Here is a 19,967-nt window from a genome sequence, read left to right as displayed (position 1 = left end):
TGAACTTTCTTAGATTATGAGAACTGACAGCCATCCTCTGCATCCTCGCTCCCCCTGCAGGAAGCAGCAGTCAGCATGGCCAGTGTGGACACGCAGGCCTCCATCCCTGTTAACATCTCTCTGGCCTCCTTGCTCAACAAGGAGCCTCTGCTCGAGCTTCTGCCCGCCCTGCAGCCCCTGGAGCACCACGTCCGTTACGTCATAACCCACGGCAACGCCGACGAACATTTCCACCTGCTGGAACGCCGCGACGGAAAGAGCGTGCTCCGACTCGGCAAGAAGCCGCCTCCACCTGGATCTTACCGGCTGGAGATTGCCAGCCTTCGGCTGTTTGGGCCCCGAAAACTGCACCAACTAGAAAAGCAGCATGACATTGACTACCTACAAGGGGAGATAGGTGACGCCCTGCGCATCAAGCTCCACGTCCACCTGCACTGAGCCCAGAGTGCCATCCTGCTCTGGACTGATCTCTAAAGCCTTTTAACCTTTTATCCAGTAACTCCTACACAGAGTCCCCTACAGGACCCCCTCACTGACGGGGAAATCGAGGGCTACGAAAGACTGAGTCAGCTCTACCACCACCTTGTTAATGTTCAATTTATTCTGTGTTCTTGTTTTGTGTTTTTGTGCTTTTGTTTTCCCCTCCACTCCTACCCGCCCCAGCGCTCGTTCTCCACCCGGAGACCCAGCGGAGGAGACGCAGAGAGGTGTCTTTGTGCTTGGACCACGGCCACCTCCACCCAAACAAAAGCAGGCAGGAGGCTCACGAGTCCATGAAGCACTTTTGTAGATGAGACACAAACAAAGCTTTAATTAGAAGTGAAGTGCTGAGAACTGCGTTTAGACGAGTATTTAAATCACAGGCAGCATCTACAGACGTCATTGTGTTTAGTAGCGTCGAGAAAAATAAGGTTGAAGATAAGCGTGCCACTCTGGTCTAAGAACAAGCTCCCTTCTCTGTGATCTTGGGCCCTTCACGTATCCTAGGAAGTCATTTATTGTATTTGTGCTGTTCAGAAACACAAAGGACTGCAACGTTCGCTCTCCGTTTGATATCCAACGAGTCTTTTTAGAAAACAGCAAGCTCTCCTCTCGTGTGCCTGACGTTGGTCCTGCGTGTTTGCGCGTGTGTGTTGTCACGTTCGGTTACCTCAGTACTTCTCAACACCATGCTGTGATGCTGACTTTCAAACAACAGAGGGTGCTAATGTCCCTCAGCATCCACCGTGAGCAGGGAATGCAGCAGCGAGTAGCTCGGAGACTTTAAAGAAGATAAATACCTGATCTGACCTGATCTAAGCTTTCAGTGATTTTGACTTCACCGATTCAGGACCTGTGAGCCTTCATGTAACCAACAGTCTTCCTACAGTGTTGGCTGTCAGAGCCTTGCAGCTTCTTTACTGCAGTCACACATTTAATGACATTAAGCTGACTTTATCTGCCTTGTTTGGCTTCACCGTGAGTCTGAGGACTGAGCCGTATTTACGTGCACTGCAGCCCTGAGGACACAGACGTCCATTTCACTTGAACTCGAGAGCATCTGTTGAATTCACCAAACGGGCGTCGCTCTCGCCTTCTTGCACGCTCTACACAGACGGCACCGTCCAAAGCAAACGGAGCATCTCCAGAAGCCAGAACCATCTCCTGCCGTGTGGGACGTCGTACCAACCCCGTCCTCCCGACGCTTCCCAGAATTCATGTGTGAAAACAGCTGAAGGGACGTACACGTGAATGCAGTAGCAGCCTCAAAGGTACACGACATGCTAAGCTGTAACTAACAGCAGTGCTTTACAGAGTAAGGGCTTGCACATTAGAACGCAAAACCTCACAAAAACAAGAATATGCTTCAGGTCATACATCCTTTGTCATGATTTTTTTCCTCCTGAGGGGAAAAAGGTGCTACATGATACCAAACGCTGTAGAAGAAGCGCAGTCTGTTGTTTTTACCAGGTTTTATTGCGGTTGTCTCCGTCTTTTGTCTCAGTGCTGATAAACCAATATTATTATTATTATTAAACTTGCTTCTTGAAGATTTAATTGTATATTTTTAAGTGAAATGTAGATTTTTTTTTAAATGTCACAGCTGCCAGACCAAATACTCAGATTGACCAAAAGCGAGCATGCGCTTGGTCACCACTGACTGACGCGTTAAGGCTGCTGCAGTCAGATCAGTCTTTGAGACGATCAGGAGCTCTTTTATCACAACAAGTAGGGAAGCTTACACTGTGTGTACAACGATCGAGGCCGACATGCCACCGTGCTCGGACCTGTGGTGCTAAATGCTAACCCTTCTCTTTGAACACTTGAGGCATTTCATCGAAGACGACGTTTCTAACACGTAACCACGTTCTAACCTGGGAACCTTTGTATACTTTGTATCTTTATTCTCATTTTGTATTTTGATGTTTTTTTAAACTTGCCACTATGTTTTTGAAAGGGCACCGTGTTGCCTGTGCTTACTGTATCTCAGCTTCAGCGTCAGACTTGAATATCGTCATCATCGTCGAGGTATCCTGTGCTTAACGAAAGCAGCATTTGTCACACCTGTTGATCCCAGAGTTTAACTGAAAGCTGATATGACAATCATCCAGTCACACAGCATCTACAAGATGAGGATCACGCAATAAAGCAGCCATCGCGGGACTTCCTGTGCCATCATCTCTGAAAACCAAAGATTTATGACACCAAAGGGCAGTCTGTAAAACTTAGAGTCCTTCCTATTATATTGTAAACCTTTGTCCACTGACATAAATGGCAATAAAGTATTGTGGGTTATATTTTTAAGTTGTGTATTCTTGGTACTGCGTCTTTGTGCAGAACGCATACGATAGAGTGCTAAAAGAGGAACTGAGGCATGAGGTGTGACAGGTGGCTGAACTAACATCAGTGACCTGCTCTGACCCCCGTGGTGTTTATGATGGCGACGGACAGGCTGACAGATGAAGTCAGGGAGGAGTCTCCGTGGACTGATCTGTAGCGAGATCAGGCGGAGGAGAGCCTGGAGAGGTGGGGGTGTGCTCTGGGGAGAAGAGGAATGAAAGCATGTGTGTAACAATGAAGATGGAAGCAGGAGTTCAAATACCTGGAGGTCAGCTATCAGACACTGCACGAGAGAGGTGAAGGCGAGAGTGGAGGCAGGGTGGACCGGCTGGAGATGAGCGTGTGGGGTTTGGAGACAAGGTTAGAGAAGCTGAGAGGGTTCGGACATGTCCAGAGGGACAGCACAAATACTGGACAAAGAGGAAGGCCACAGAAGAGGGTCATGATGTAGTGAGAACATGCAGAGATCATTAGCTGGGGCAAGAAAAACACTAGATTTATTATCTGCACTTCAAAATAATACATTTTTAAAAAAGGTCCAGCGGGCCTCGGTGCACGAAACAGCTGCTTATCTCGTCTCCTTTTAAGGCCTCGTTTCATTTAAGACAACTTTCCTCTGATTGGCTGCTCCTCGTAAACAGAAGATTTAAAAGGAGCCGAGTCTGTAAATGCCCACAGCAAAAGTGACACGGGGAGACTTTAACTAGCAGTCCTTTTATTTCATTTCAAACATGAACAACATGGACTACACACACACCAGCATCAGTGGAAGTTATATAAGAGTACTTGAAGAAGAAAATCATAGTTTTTCACTGTTTCACTCCAGCGTATCAAAAACAAAGCGTATAGTCAGAAAAATATTGAATTACAAAACTCAAAAAAGCAAAGTGTTTTCCTCCTAAGACTGGGCTGCAGGACTAGCTCAAAGTTCTAGAGTCTAAAGGTTTACACAGTAAGAGGAAGAGAGAAAAGGATAGCAAAAAGGAGACTCCAAAACCCGAGTCGAGAATAGAAAAATAAAGCTTTGTTTCGCCTAAAGGTTGCTGTTTGCCTCATCAACACGCTCAGCAGGCTGACTACAGCAAAGGACACGACCGGCTAACACAAACTCTACTCGCAGTAATACGGGATTATATAGTTTCAGTATGGCTTCTCAGTTACAGACACAGACAAAATATACACGGACAATATTTTTATAGTGCCACAAACGACCTGCTTGGGCCTTAAAAGCATCTGGAACTGTTCGGTGTAAGCAGTCAGAATAAGCACGATAAAGGTGAGTGTTTGTGCTCCTCGCCAAGCACTGAAAGGTCACACGCTTCGTGACGGGCTTCGGTTCATTAAAGGGGCATCTGCTTAAATGTAAACTCCTTCAGCTAAGCTCTGGCTGTGTTTATTAGGGGTGCAACGATACTCGTATCGATATTGAACCGTTCGATACAGTGCTTCCGGTTCGGTACTCATATGTATCGAACAATACAAAATGTTTAATTTATTTTATAAACTTTCCTTCTGACGATGCTGTCTGTGTTGAGCGCTCAGTGAATCTGCGTTCGACTACTCTGCCTAGGCTGCACTGTCGAGCGCAGATCCACTGAGCGCAGGGCAAGCTAGCAAGACAGAAGCTAAGCTCTCCTTGCAACATGGCAAATTGAACCTCCCCCACCCTCATTCAGATCTGGTCTTTGGAACTATTTTGGTTTTCATGTGACGTATGACCCTGAAGGTAAGCGCGTCATGGACTAAAGTAAAACAGTATGTTGGATGTGCCATGCAATGCTCAATTACATGGGTGGGAGCTAGTGTGTTAGCGCAGTTAGCTCGTTAACATGTTGGCCGTCCAGCCCCACGCACGGGGCGATCCGCGGTAGCTCGTTAACGGAGATTTGCCGTGTTGTGGCGTTAACGTCATTTCAGATTAACGCTGACAGCACTAGTGGGAACACAACGAATATGACTGCACATTTACTCCGACAGCATCCTAGTGCAAAGACAAGTGGAAGCAGACAAAAACAACAAGCAGCATGCTACAAACTTTACCCGAGTCATTTAGACAGCCGTTAGCACAGGATTCTCCTTATGGGGACCTGATATGTTTAATATGCTGCTGAGAATATAGCCCAGAAGAAGCTATAGTAGAGCTTTTATTTTGAAAGAGCCATTTCTCTGTAATAAACTCTCTTTTCCAAAGATGAGTGATTCCTCCATCAGATTTATTTTTTATTACTTTGTTGTTTCAGCAACATTAAATTTAAAAACTGTACTTTTGAGTTAAAATATATATTTATAATTTTAATAAATGACAAATTAAAAAAGCATGAACATTTTTTGTATTGAAAAAATATCGAACCGAACCGTGAATTTTGTGTATCATTGCACCCCTAGTGTTTATGCAAGTGGAGTGGGTTTTAGAAAAAAAAGAAAAAAAGAAATCTAGCTTTGAGGTTAGTTGTGAGTGAATATTTCCCAAATCCTGTCCAGCTAGCCCTAAAGTGATGCTGTGGCCTGGGTAGCATGGTTCCCCTGTTACAGTAGGTCTGGTTAAGGCAGCTGTGCGTCGAGCCTCATGTCGAACCACAGTCGTTATGGTTACCTGTGGTCCTGCAGCCGCGTATTTACACCAGTACACAATGACAGTGACTCAGTACAAACTTCCTGCAATAGTTGACGTCCTTCTTAAGCAGTGCAGTCACAATGTTATGTCCCTCTAAACCAGTCCGTGCTTTAAAACAGTGTCTGTGTGCAATGGCACGCTCCCCTGCGCCGTGCCCCCCTACACCAGTGCATAATCAAACTGACCCCTCTCTAGCCCCTCCTTGTGGTCAGTCCAGGATGATGCAGGCATGCGGCTGTAGGGGTCCAGAAGGATCCTGAAGCATCTGACCAGCAGGAAGACTAAGAAGAGCATGAGGAGGCCTACAAAGGCCAAAGCGGTACGCTGCTCCGTGTCCACCCCGACCAAGGCCAGAGGAGGGCTGCTGCTGCCGCCGCCATGATTGCCGGTGAGGGAGGAGCTGGCTGGGGACAGCAGCAACTCGTAGTCAAGCGTGGGCACATCGTTCATCCTCCACGGGGCCCGAAGACAGGGCTTACACACTGACTGGATGGTTGGTGTGTTGGGTGGAGGTGCGGAGAAGGAAGGGAAGGCGTTCATTTAGGAAATGTTGAAAGTTTTTAATATTGCAGACCCTGTTTATTTATTTTTAGAAGAATAGTTACCGAGCGAGGACCGCAGAGCGTTTGTCTACGATGAGCGCAGTCCCATGGTCGCCACTTTATTGGATCAAATGTAGGCCAGTCAAAGTGACATGACCCAGACAGCTTTGACTCTCATGTGTTCTGACAGTGTGTCAAACACACACACTTTTCAATTAATAAGGACTATTTTTTGTGTAACACATTTGCCTAAAAAGTCTAATGACGCTCAGCCGTTCCTATTTCAGCGCCTGCCCTCCGGCGCTCATGTTTTTAGTGTATTTATCGGAGCCACGCCAGCTCTCATTCTCACTCCGTCTCACAGAGCAGACAGGACGTGACACCGCCTCCCGCTAACGCAAACGTCACTGATGGCGGTCAAGGTCAGCGTGCTCTAAGGGAGTTAAGAGCACTGATGGACTTCTAACACCAAGTTGGGTTCAGCTGTTTCAGCGCGCGTCTCCGTGTTGTGACGCTAAAGTGAAACGCAGACACGAGCGGCGCACTATTAAAGCGCCTGCAGAGGCCGGCAGCCCGGTGTGCGCGCGCCTGTGTGGGCACATGTGTGGCTGTTGGTATGGAGCTAATCAGATTGGGAGGTCAGCTGCTCAGTGGCCCTGAATATAAAACAATGCATAACCTTTCCTGAAGCTGTCTGCTAAATGCCAAGTTTTCCCTTCGACCGGCTGGAGCGTGATAAGTGGGTCAGAGCTGTCAAATGCTGAAGCCACTCCTTTCCGGCGCCTCCTTCTGGGGTGATCGCTTCAGAAAAACGCCCTTCTTGACAAGCAGAGAAGCAGCGAGAGGTAGAAAATGTTTATCTGATGCGTTAGGCTGTCGGTCACAGATGAAGAGTGTCTTCATCCAGATGCAGATTGGCAGAATCTTTTTATGGGCTCGTTCCACTCCTCGGCCGATACGAAGCGGGCCAAGCGTCGTGAGATTGTCCGGATTAAGCTGAGCAACCACTCCCACACCTGAAAGAAACACCAAAGAAAGCCACCTGGTTAGAACATTGCCCCTCGTCTCTATATGCCTAAAATCATGACATTCAAATTTGCACCAATAGGATGCACCGTTTTTAATGTGAAGCGTAACAAGAAGATGAAGTCATTTTCCCCACAATGTGATTATTACAACCCTGTGCTTAATAAGCAGCAGTGACAGTGATATAAACCATCTGTGAGGAGAACACAGCACCAGCATCCCGATAATGACTCTCAATTAGGACTCTGATTACGCTGCCATTACAGCCACATTAGCAGTAATGAATGCACGATTATAAACACCGATACCACGCTGCCTCGCCCGTATTTGTCGGTGCACTGTTACACCAGGACTTTCATTCACTCGCTCACTCAGGGGAAGACAATGTGCTGAGGAGCCTCATTAATAATCTAAAATCTCCTGCGGCCGACCAGGTTTCAAATAGTTGAGGAAAGATGATACGAAAGCATTTTTACCTGCTCACCTGTCTGATGGGTGGCGGCTACGCTATTTGCTTAAATAAACATGATACCAAGAGGAGGGGTCACATGTGGTCATAAGAGAGCAGTGGGTGGGAGAGATGGGTGAAAAAGAAGGACAATTGAAATTGTCATTTAAGGGAAATTAGTGCAGGGATTAAGAATTTTCATGATTCACAGCCGCCCTGCACAGAACATTATGGCTGCGTTAAAGAAGAAAAACAAGCGAGCGACTCGATGTACAGGGAGTCAAACAGGAGTGTAGGAGGAGCGAAAGATGGATGAACAGAGCAGGAGTTCCTGTGGCGAACAGGCAGCAGTACAGAGGAGAGGTTTGCTGGCACAGACTGGACTGACTCTCCTCTGCGTGACGATGGCAGAATGCCTTTGCCGTCCCTCTCTGTGTCCCGGGTTCAGTTTAAAGGTTTTCTATCTGCTGCTTCATCAGCCTGCTGCCCCAGACCGGCAGCAGGCTGTTCCTATTTCAGCACCTGCCCTCATGTTTTTAGTGTAAAAACATGAGCGCCGGGGCTAACCCTAACGTGCACATCCATGCGTGTACGAAACAGAGCTGCTGCGCACGTGCCGGCAGCTCCAGATGTTTGGCCTCTGAGTGACGTGATCAGCGAAAACCTTGAAACCGATTTCAAAGACGAGGACGATGTGAACGGACGGCGTCACACGTCTGAAACGCGGGAGAAGCTTTGAAACTGTTGCTACAGTTTTGTAAATGTTGGAACTGGTTTATAATCCTGACGCATGCTCGATCAACCAGGCGAGGAAATCCCCGAACGTTGATTCATCTGGACGTCTTCAGCGTTTCGTAGGAGAAAAGCTGCGTTCACAGACTCAATGTTTAACCTCTCAGTTTATTTGTGGCTCACTTATACAAACCACTTAACATACTTGGTGTATTTTGATACCACTCAGAGGTGGGGCTGTTGCACAGACTGCTGTCTAAACTGAAAAGACTCATTTCAAAGCTCTTGATGTCGCGGGTCAGTAGTTCTATAATGTATTTATAACGTACAGCATTTCTATCTAACATGCAGCAGCAGCAGATTTCCAGCAGCATGATGAACTTCAACCAGCACGACCAGCTGGAATACTCTCAAAGAAAATGATCATTTGCCTCGTAAACATGAAGCAATCATTTTGAGTAAAAGGTCACTGAAATATAGAAAATCAAAGGTTGATTCAGTCAAATAATTCATCTTTAAGGTAACTATGCTTGATTGATAAACATTCAGTTTACATCTAGTTGGATTGGATAAATTTCCATTTTACTTTGTTTACACGTAAATGTTTTTCAGTTTCTTAAAGTCAACATTTTGGGCTTAAACATGTTTTTGAGTGTAATTTATTGTTTGAAATAATTGGACAGCTGTTAGTAGAGACTGTAATTTTCATCATAAATATAATAACATGACCTGTTAATGACATAAATAACACGTTTTTGGTAGGAGGTCTTGGTAAAGCATATTGTAGCTTTTGTAGAAACGGGTGAGATCAAAGGTAAATGTAACAAGTTGCAATAAAATAGCAGACAAACATCAGACGTCCAATGAAAGTGAACTCTAATCCAGTAATGTACTTGTTACATTCTTATTTTTAGTAAGTGATAAAATTAAAATGTCATTAATAACATCAATGACTAAAGAATGTAGACAAACAGAAAACTGCTGCAGTTCCACTAATGGCCACTTGAGACTCTGAAAGCAAGTCAACCCCGACAGACTTTAACCAGCTAACATGACCAACATGTTCTGATGAGGTCAAAATATGTTTAGTGTCTCTGTAGCTTTCGTTTGCTGTAATAATAACTGTGCAGGGACATAACTCACTGCGACCTCTTTGAGCATTTTTCTACACAATAATCTGACACTTCCTGTATGGCAAACTGTACTGACAGTCTGGTCTGTGCTCAGTGTTAAACTGCAGCACTGTTTATCAGTCTGTTAGCACAGACCAGCAGGTATCAGCGCTGAAGCTATCCAGCAAGCTAACGTTAGCTGATAGCTTAGCATTCCAGGCTCTCATCCAAAGCTAGAAGCTTAATACCAAAGTGAAGACGTCACAGCAGCTGGACTCCTGCATGGAAAAAGTGCAACATACAACCACAAATACACACGTGTATCATTCTGCTGCAGTTTAGGTACATAAAAATATTATCGTGCATATTGTATATAGTACAAGTTACCTTTGTATTTCATTCATTTTTGCACTTTTGTTGTACCCCGTCTTTATTTATTTATTTATTTTAATTTTGCAATTTTTATTGGTTTCTAATAAATTTCTGATGGACTTTTTCTTCCTCGGCCTTGTGCTGCTGTAATTATTGAATTTACCCAGTGAAAGATTAATAAAGTCTATTTATCAAAGGCATGTAAAGTCTTATTTTAAACCTGCAACGTGCATGCATGTAACTTACAAATGTAACCTCTTCATCTGATTCTAATCACTCTAATTACTTGGTGAAAAAGAATTTAATAAAAACAATTTATTGTATTTGAAATAGTGAAATTTATCATACGTGGCTAATGTATATTGATTTATTCAAGCAATGAGCTGGACTGAAGAACCGTGAGTGTAAAACATACAGGATACAGAGAAGTCGATTTTTTTGGCCACATACTGTAGATAAGGTTTCACAGAGTGTGTGTGTGTGTGTGTGCGCGTGTGCGTGTGCGTGTGTGTGTGTGTAAGTCATTGGGAGGTAGAGGGAGGACAGAGAGATTGCTCAGCTTATTTTCCTCCTCGTTAAGTCTCACTCCCACCATCACACACGCGCGCACACGTCCATCAGCCTCGTCTCGCATTAGCTCTCGCCCACTCCATCTCTCCTCCAGGACACTTCCTCCAGGCAGTGACGAGACCCCTGAGATGAAGAGGAATGAAACGGACATTCGTCAGTCTTCGTCAAAAAGCCGTTAAACGCACACCTCTCACACAGACACACAAAGAGTGCACCAGCAAAAACAGACAGTGCAACAGTGGGCAGACTCTTGTTCTCTTTAGCACCACTCAGACGTACACAGCAGGCGTAGGATGAGGACACAGACAGACAGAGACACTAGGGGGAAATATTTACAGCAAAACTAGGACTCGTATAATACTTGGAGTATTAGGCGGCCACACAAATGGGGGTCTGTGTTAGTGTCTCCAGCCACCACATCATCAGCTCTCTCTGTATAATGTGGTGGTGAAGATAAAAGCAGGGGGCGATCGTGCTCAAGAGGTGGCAGTTCACCAGAAGGTTGCCGGTTCAAAGCCCGGCTCCGACAGTCTCAGTCCTTGTGTCCTTGGGCAAGACACTTCACCCGTTGCCTACTGGTGGTGGTCAGAGGGCCCGGTGGCGCCAGTGTCCGGCAGCCTCGCCTCTGTCAGTGCGCCCCAGGGTGGCTGTGGCTACAATGTAGCTGCCATCACCAGTGTGTGAATGTGTGTGTGACTGGATGTGTGAAGCGCTTTGGGTCCTTAGGGACTAGTAAAGCGCTATATAAATACAGGCCATTTACTGTAGATTATTCATCTAAATACTAAACAAAGACAAAAATAGTTACATTTTTATAAAAGGCGGCGAAGCAGCTGAATGCTGAACACAAGTACACGCTTAGTATCACGTAAGAATTCATCATAACTTTTCATATACTGATTATATTTTGGTCCATCTTTGGGCAGCAAAGGCAAACCTGCGGCGCCTTTCTGTAAAAATGAATTAGAAATGATATTTTCTTTGCCCTGTGGTCTCCATCATCTTTTGGCTGCCGCTCTCCGCCCACGATACCCACTCGTGCAAATTTCACACCCAAACCCTGCATCGTCTTTTCAGCCAACACAAGTTGCACAGACCACAACCGTCCTACCGCTTCATGTACACAGATAGCCAGCCGTGCAAGGCTGTAAAGGTTCAGTGCAGAGACAGCCTTGATTTGTCATTATTTATAGCCTGAGTAAAGCCACTCTCTAAAAGTAATTAGACTTTAGAAACAAAGAGAAAGGGAGGAGAGGGAGCGAAAGCGAGAGATGGTAAATGTTCCCAGACACAGCCTGCTGGGAATTGAATTAACCCTTTCCAATTTGCTACTTATGAAGATAAAGTGGACCTGAAGAAAAGGCAAAGGGCAGCTGCATGAGATCCACCAGCTCAGGTGGGCATCCCCACTACATCATCGGAGGAGTAATGCTGTTTCCAGGGCATCAGAAAAACATATCTGCCCATAAACTGCACACACATGCACGCATATATTCAAAGAGCTGGAGGCCCCTGCTGAAGCTCTTTGGTAGCACTGATGAGACACTGGTTTGGGGGACTTTCATATGTGCACGACTGTCTCGCTTCATTTGTCGCCTAAGGGAGTTGACAATTGGCTAATGAGGACAACAGGGACCAGGTCACCTTGCATTGTGTACAACAAACGTACTTCCAAAAATAAAAATAAAATAAAAATCCACCTTAACGATCTCAGACGCGTCTGGCTTGAACCTGGAGTTCACAGCAGCTCCGGTCTTGTGTACATATGCAAGCATAAAAACATTTAATGACCCGCGCACGACTGTCTAACAGGTATTTTTAGCATTTAAACTGAGACAGCACCGAGCGTCTGTGCAGCCGTTGCACTTTTTACTCTTGGCCAGCAGATAGCCCGTCATAATTGGGCTGGCAGACAGTCAGTGGCTACAGTAATGGTGATAAAGTCGGCCAATTAAATATTCCAGTGTTCCGACAGCCATTCGTTCGGCTCCGTGGACACATTTGGATGAGAAGGTGTGTATGTGTGTGCGAGGACAGATATAACAACACAAAGTGAGAGCGAGCATCCTGTTCTTTTACTGAGTAGACATGCAAATGAGACAGCAGTGCACTCAAGACTGCTGACCTCTGAAAACAAAAAGGTAGATGCAAATAACAGAGAGCGCAACACACTTCATACTGAGGGACCCGTCAGTCCACAGAAACACATCCAGAGATGTGCTCCCACACAGACGTTTGGAGATCAGGCGCTTCTACAGGAAACTTTCTTGGTGACGGTTCACGTGAAACCTTTGATGTAGTGAACCAGGAGAAACAAGGGATGAAGAAACAGGCAAAGACAAATGGAGCTGTGCACAGACGAGGGAGCAAAGGGGCAAAAACAGGGCTTCTGTGATTCTCAACAGCAGCTGAACAAATCCATCTTCAAAGCTGCGATCTATCATTTTATCACAGCCCAGATGAGCACAAGTCTCGTTTCTCTATCAGCATATTTAGGCCTCAAGGTCACCCCTGCATCAACAGTGAAATAAAACAAGATTCTTCATCACTGTTGATTCGTTTTTTAATTTTAAAGACAGGCCTTCTGCTCTACATGAGCACAGCGAGGCTTAAATCCCCGAGAGACTCGTGTGCTGTACACTGACCTGCGTGTTACTCCAAAGAAAAGTGGGATCAAGTCTACTGACATTAGGGGGAGGGGCCTGCTGTGTACTTAGTGTCCAGCGTGCTGCGTCCTCTCGCCGGGATGTTCGTGTCACTCTTTCTGACAGCCTGAAGCTGCGTCTGACTGTCAACAGGGAATATTTTGAAGGATCCTGTGGCTCAGTGAAGGAACGGGACTGGAAGTCCTGCTGTGACCTGGATCCTTAACATTTAAACATTCATTGTGCAAGGCGTGCAGATGTGAGGCGTTAACCGATACACATTCATACCAAATCAAGCTCTACAGACATAAACTGTGCATATTTACTGATATGCCCATTATAGTCTACGTGTGCCGTCCACCTTTGACATGTTTCTTTGGATTAATATTGACAAAATCGTGCACAACAACCCGCAATATACATGTTTCATGGTCATAATGCAGATCCAACTCTGAGCTGTAACAATGGTATGTTATGGGCTCTACATAACTGTAGTTACTGTGACATCAACCACTGATTACTTCCTGTTTTAAAGCAGTGATTTAGTACTGGGGCTGGGCCATATCATACCGTTCACGGTGATACCGGTGTAATGTTGGGCAACCATAAGAAAATGAAATATGGCGATAGAATATGGGTAAAATGCGCATGCGCAGTGCCTTTGTTTACATAAGCACATGGCGGCAACGCAGAATGAGAAGAGCGAAAGCGGATCGTTGAATGAAACCAATGAACCAGAACTGGTTTGTAAAAATGCTGCAGCTTCACTGGTGTGGAACTGGTTTAGCTTTGGTCCGTCAGATACACAACAAAGCACTATTTTTGGTAGCGCATGCTAGCGGGCCGTCGTTATTACCGTGTTGTTTGGAAAATACGGCGCACTTAAAATCAATCCTTTGATTTTTCTGAAAGTCGACAGAGCCCCTTATAATCCCGTGTGCCTCATGTATGAACTCTGGTTGTGTTTACTGACCTCGAAACGATTTTATGTGCACGGCGCTGGAAAATCTGTCAGATGTTTCAGTACGACTTTGCTAAGCTACGAAGCACGGCTTGATGGATTGTCGGAGCATTACGGCTATTGTAGGCGGAGCCTCGCGGAGTGATACGTACTGTGCTTCAACATAATATTACCGTGTTGTGTGTGTATAAGCTCTTTTTAGGTTTTGTGGATATTTTACATGGTTATGCTGAGGATATGTCGGCCAGTTTCCACTGGAAATGCCTTTTGGTTAAACTGTCAGCGAGGAGTTTGCACTGTTACATTTTTATATAACTTTAGTGCAGATAAAAAACAGCTGCTTGTTTAAGTGAAAATACATTATTAGTGCAAAAACCCATCAAAGTTGAGGAGTTGTAAAGTATTTTGTCTCGTGTCAATTATATCGTTATCGCAAATTTTCAAATATATATCGTGATAAATATTTTTGGTCATATCGCCCTGCTCTATTTAGTACTGTGGTCAATGCTAGGTGATGTTGTTTCGGAGCTAGAGGAGACCATGCTCATAGAAGAGGTTAGTACCCGGCAGAGTTCTTGGACGGGTTGCCATTACAGTTAACTAATCAAGAAGCTGTATTATTTGTGATACAATCCAATTATAAATGCTGCAACAGAGACAAACGCCAAAAAACACAATCGAGAGCTGAAGTTCAGTGATGTGAATTAGCTGACGTCATGGTGGGCAGCAGCTAGCACCTACAGCCACCTTCACACACACTTATTACTCAAAGGTCCAATTCCTGCTAACTTACAATCCATCCAACCATCTATTGTCTTAACTGCTTATCCTACTCGGGGACATGTTGGGGCTGCAGCCTGTTGCTGTTGTCATCAGGCAAAACACAAGTTTAACAAAACATGCTCCATAGAAAAGTGAGGAAGGGAAAATCATCGATAAAGACCGAGACCGTCTATTCAATTTGATTTATCCAGCGCCACAACAACAGTCGCCTCAAGGTGCTTTATACTGTAAGGTTGACCCTACAATAATACATAGAGAGAAAAACCCAACAATCATATGACCCCCTATGAGCAAGCACTTTGGCGACAGTGGGAAGGAAAAACTCCCTTTTAACAGGAAGAAACCTCCAGCAGAACCAGGCTCAGGGAGGGGCGGGGCAATCTGCTGTGATTGGTTGGGGTGAGAGAAGGAAGACAGGATAAAGACATGCTGTGGAAGAGAGACAGAGGTTAATAACAGATATGATTCAATGCAGAGAGGTCTGTAGTGAGTGACGGAGGCGACTGAAGTCTAATGAGCTACACTGTAAATGTTTTTTATTTTTTCTCTATATGGGATTAACTACAAAATAAAGAAATTCTAGGCCGTGCAAGGCCTTATAAGTTATTTTGTAACACGGGACATACTGTACAGATGGTTTATGTACAATATATGTATAAATACCTTTAATGCATGAGGAAAACACCTTAAAAGTGAACACTTAGTAAATGCCACCGTTTTCAACTACAGTTTCTGAAAGCTGGACATATATACACCACTTTCCAGATTAGTGGGGATAAGCAGCTCTCCTTGTATTTTATGGACTGTTTCACTGGAGTTAATTCAATTTAAATATTAAAACGCAGCTCAAGAAATGTAAAATATCAGTGCTACAGGGAAGGAATAAAACAATAGGAAAATCATGAGATTTATTAGCTTAAAAATATATTCCCAACTTTCCGGTGTGTTCTTGTGTGCTAATAGAAAGCGTTACACAGACAGAGTTGAAATATTTGGCCATGATTTCAGAGCATAAAAGACCTTTGTTTGGATATTAAGAGCATTGCATGGTGTGTTCAGTGTTTTATTGCCCTCCTCCACTGCTAAATAAGGTTACTGTAAAATAAATGTCATAGAAAATATTAGCAGCTATAAAAGTATTACTAAAAACCCCAGAAAGATTAAATGCACACACTCACAGAGTGAATTTTATTGGACCAAGTCGTGACTCTCTAAACTATAAATGTCATTTTTTCCTATTTATGAGACCTTTGGGGGTCGACTCAAAGCAAAGAGACTGCTGAGAACACGTCTACCTCACCGATGCAGGTGTGCTGACAGGACGCTCCTGTTCACCACCGCAGCTCTAATCAGGTCGAACCCATCCGTCCCACCAGTCAGTGTGAATAAATGTCAGCCCAATCATATCTGCCTAGATCCTATGTTTAATTCACAAATCACAGATATGAAACATTCACACAATGATGAGGATGAAAGGAGACCAGTTCACAAGTTTGAGCAGATCAGCAGTGGGTGGACAAAGGCTCGTGAGTGGGCTTCTTGAAACATTTTTTTATTAATTTAGAGAACGGATAAGAGGATGAGAGATAAGTCGAAGAACATACAGCAGCTCACCTTGAAAGACCTCAGAGAGAGAGCTGGTGGTGAAGTGAGGAGTGGTCAGACAAATGATGAGGAAAGAGAAAAGCAGGAAGGTGGCGGCGCTAATATCTGTGACTCAAGTCTGTAAGTTCACACAGAGCAGAGGTGTGTAGCTAACGGGGGGGGGGGGGGGGGGGGGGGGGGGCATCTGCAGGTAAGAAATCTGAAGGAGGTGAAAGAGAAGCAAACAGATGAGATGGAAGGCGTGCGAGTGCATGTGAGGAGCAGTATGGAGATGTCAGCACTCTTAAAGCCAGAAGGCAGCACTTTCCTCCCATCACAGCCATTCTGTCAAGCCCACTGGGACAGAACAGAACCTGTGCCAGCCAGTCAGCCGGCCCAGGGTGACGGCCATATATTTTACATGCCCTGCCCACACGACACTTGCTCAGATCCAAGGTGGAAAAGGGCTGAGAGTCAGCATAAAGAAGGAAAAAGGCAAAAGCTTTCTCCCGGACAGTAAAAGGAAATGACCCTGAAAGTCAGAGTCCGGACGTAAAACAATGCTTTTCAGTCAACGAGGGAATAAAAACTAGCGGCCCCCACCCAACGCCGTGAGAGTAGAATATCAGGGTGAAATGTTCAGCAAATCTGGTCTGCCTTTAAGCCTCCCAAATACCTGGGGCAGAAGAAAGGACAGCTTCTGTGCACAGCGTGCATCATGAGCCATCGGCAGAGTCACTCCAGTAAGTGAACTGGTCTCCCTTTCTCTTTCCAGAGGAGTTAACAGAATCGTGTGGGGGAGTTTCTGTCAGTGCTTCGAGCTGAAGCAGAGCAAATAAATCCCAGAGTCAGATACAGAAGGCTGATAAGTTATGGGCTTGATGAATATTTGATGGCTGATCTTCAACGAGGAATCCAAGCCGGCCACGTCACTCTTACTGGTTAACGTTGAAGACCTACAGTGACTTTGCTGCATCTCCTCTGACACACAAGTCATTTCTACCTTCCTGCTGCAGAAGGGATGTTTATGCTCACTGGGCTGTGGTGCTACATGATGTACAGTCCAAATGAATCATGCTTAGTGTAACATACAGGTGATTCAGGTTCACGCGAAGAAGTCGTTTCAGGAGTGAAATTAAAACGATGCAGCAAAGACACGCGAGCGACTTTGTCTCCTTATTCGGCCGATTTTAAACGAGGGCCAAACAACGTAATAAAGCAGCCACCCTGGTGAGCAACAGAGAGTAAGTGATGTCAAAGCTAATAACAGTGACACAGTGAGACATAACGTGCTCCATGCTGTCGATCCTGACAGGCGAGGAAGACGGGCTTAAACCCACCTGGGTTCCCTCTTTTCTTTCCATCTCTCGATGTCATTACTCGATGACTGTGGCACTCAGCGTTACTACGCTGTGTTTTTATCTGAACTGGTAAGCTGAGAGTAGCCACAGACCATTACTTCACATTAACTTCTTCCTTTTTCTGTAAATTCCTCTTCATCCAAACTGAACGCTGTGTACAAACTCAACTCTTCCAGGTAAAAATCTTACGGTTTGCCTGCATATTTAGTCTGTATACAGGAGGAGAAAGCAATCCATGGCTCTCGATTGTCATGTTTGCCTTGCATGAAGGTGCCTTGGCTCGTCAATGTGCAAGCAAAACCACAGAAGAAGTCTAAAAGCTGCAGTGCAGCGAGATACCAATGGAGTATTTAAGAAAAACAAAACGTTTTTATGAAATATGTAACTATGCATTACAGCACGATGTCTGTCTGTACTTTAGACAGATGAAGCTGTACTTTGCCTCACTGATATGCAGCCGCCAGCACAGTGTAGACACTGGAGCGAGTCTTTTTATTGGTTCTATTTTAAGCCAAGACAATTAAATAGCTCTCTTTTTGGGGTATCACTTACATTTTAATCTGAAAGCTCCAACTGGTCTCCAAAGCACCGAACCTCTCTGCTCAGCAATCACCATCAGATACCCAAACTTGGATTCCTGATTACAGTTAGCGAGGCACGGTAAATTATTCAGCAGTTGTCACTGTAACAGGAGACAATATGGATGGAAGAAGCCAAGGAGGCTGTGGAGCATCCAATGGCTGACACAGATTTATACTTTGATAAGTTAACGATACGGTGCAGGACAGGCCAAAACCCAAACTGCACGATAGCTGCACAGAGCCGATCACAGTGTGCAGATGGATTTCAAATATACGAGCAAATTCAATTCACGATGAAACCAACGTCTATTTTTATTCTGACCAACGTTGAAATGACCCCAGTTCTGCCATTTGTGTAGGACGTATGCACCTGTGCCATCCTATTGTCCTACCTGATGCCCTGCAGGGCACTCAGAGAGCAGCAACAACAACAGCCCATTTCAGCAGGATAATTCAATCCGTAGTTCCTGAAGGTGGCCTGCACAGGGCTATGAGCAGAGAATGAATTCTGTCTTTCAAGAGGACAGTCAGAGTAATTTCATGGTACAGCGGGCCATAGCATGTTTTTTTTTTCAAGCATATCCAGGTGAGCAGGTCACGTGGTTACTGATCTAAGGTTACCTTCTTAAAACTGCAAAAACTAAACATTTTTACAACATTTCCAACAGATGAAACAATCAGACGATGATGGGAACGATGCAGCAGCGTCTGTGTTTTCAGTGTGGGTCGTCCGACCCTTCGATCTTCACCCCCATTTATTCCCAAACCTACAGGAGCATTTGCTGCTGCTCTCTGGCAGAAACACTGATCAGCTAATAGTGCTTTGGCAGGCTGGGGCTGAGCTCCAGGAGGACAAAGCAGAGAAAGTTTTGCCAAAAATGGCAAACGGATCGTCTGCGGACTTTTGAACTTGGAGCGACACGACGACACACGAAGGCGCCCCGCTGAACACTTGAGCTGTGATTACTTAAATGATCGCTGCCTGCCTGCTGTTTTTCAGTCATTACAGAGCTGCGTGCCCGCAGATCTCTGCCCGTCATACGACACCAACCTGATTCAGGTGCGCAGTACGTGCGTCCGCTGCGTCCAGACAGCTGCAGCTACAAACTTTAGGATGTGCTCGGCTCTCCTCCTCCTGCGCCTCCGCTTGTTCCTCCTTCTTCTGCTGCTGCTGCTGCTGCTGCTGAGAGTCGCTTTGCTCCGAGACACGACTGAAGGCAGGCAGCGACTCTCAAAGCTCCCCACCCACTCCGGCCTCCCGCAGGGCGAGCAGCCAATCACAAATGTGGTCTCGGCACAATAATACAAAGACGATTCTTACGCGAGACAACTTTGTCGTAAAGAAACACTTGAATGTGTCACGAGGAGAACATGAGAGCAAAGACCTGATCACTCAAACACAGCTTAGACCGACGCGGGCGGACGTGCAGGTGTGAAGGTCATTCTTTGTATGGACACTGATAAATATCAGTAATAAGTCGGTGTTTGTGTGCGCCTGTCAAATCACAAACCTCTCTGCTGCTTCCGCTAAAGGACCAATAGAAATGCTCAGCTGAGTATGGAAGTTATCAAGTGCCAAACTTTGTTTAAACTACTTGACTGAGATCGAAAGCAAAAATCAATTTATAGCCACATGAGTCCTTTATTTTTTAATTTCATGCTCCAGTACAAAAGTGATTCAGGCTCTTTCTGGTACCTTAAAGTCATCGGCAGCGTCCGGGGAGGATGAACACACAGCACAGTCAGTGCAGTTCACTAAAGACTCGGGATTCCTCCCACAGGAAGACAAATCACGCCTCACTTTTGTTTTCTGAAG

General features: G+C 45.2%; 2 protein-coding genes across 5 annotated transcripts in view; one reads left to right on the top strand and one right to left on the bottom strand.

Moving 5' to 3' along the window:
* The window catches only part of fbn3 (fibrillin 3), a 65,626-nt gene extending 62,848 nt beyond the window's left edge, over positions 1-2,778 (top strand). For all 3 annotated transcript variants that reach the window (XM_086282389.1, XM_086282390.1, XM_086282392.1), the window contains exon 65: positions 61-2,778. In XM_086282389.1, coding sequence (XP_086138515.1) covers positions 61-438 — 378 coding nt within the window. In that variant the 3' untranslated portion in view covers positions 439-2,778. The remainder of the gene's footprint in view (positions 1-60) is intronic.
* Positions 2,779-3,537: 759 nt separating this feature from the next.
* ctxn1 (cortexin 1) lies at positions 3,538-19,481 on the bottom strand. Of its 2 annotated transcripts, XM_086283161.1 has the most exons (3): positions 19,203-19,481; positions 10,259-10,359; positions 3,538-6,992 (listed from the first exon to the last, which is right to left on the bottom strand). In XM_086283161.1, exon 3 carries the CDS (start codon positions 5,972-5,974, stop codon positions 5,594-5,596), a length of 381 nt encoding a protein of 126 aa, XP_086139287.1. In that variant the 5' UTR covers positions 5,975-6,992; positions 10,259-10,359; positions 19,203-19,481; the 3' UTR covers positions 3,538-5,593. The 2 variants fall into 2 exon arrangements, with proteins under 2 accessions (XP_086139287.1, XP_086139286.1); XM_086283160.1 differs by lacking the exon at positions 10,259-10,359.
* Between the last annotated feature and the right edge of the window lie 486 nt (positions 19,482-19,967).

The sequence above is a fragment of the Aulonocara sp. 'chitande type north' Nkhata Bay genome, linkage group LG23 (genome assembly GCF_057382095.1).
Source record: "Aulonocara sp. 'chitande type north' Nkhata Bay isolate Kocher_YH1m ecotype deep benthic linkage group LG23, A_spYH_male_GT1.1, whole genome shotgun sequence".
Lineage (NCBI taxonomy): Eukaryota > Metazoa > Chordata > Actinopteri > Cichliformes > Cichlidae > Aulonocara > Aulonocara sp. 'chitande type north' Nkhata Bay.
This window is presented reverse-complemented; position numbering and strand designations above follow the sequence as displayed.

Excerpts from the sequence above, each read along its gene's own strand:
- ctxn1 (XM_086283161.1), bottom strand. The coding sequence starts at position 5,974 with ATGAACGCCTTCCCTTCCTTCTCCGCACCTCCACCCAACACACCAACC.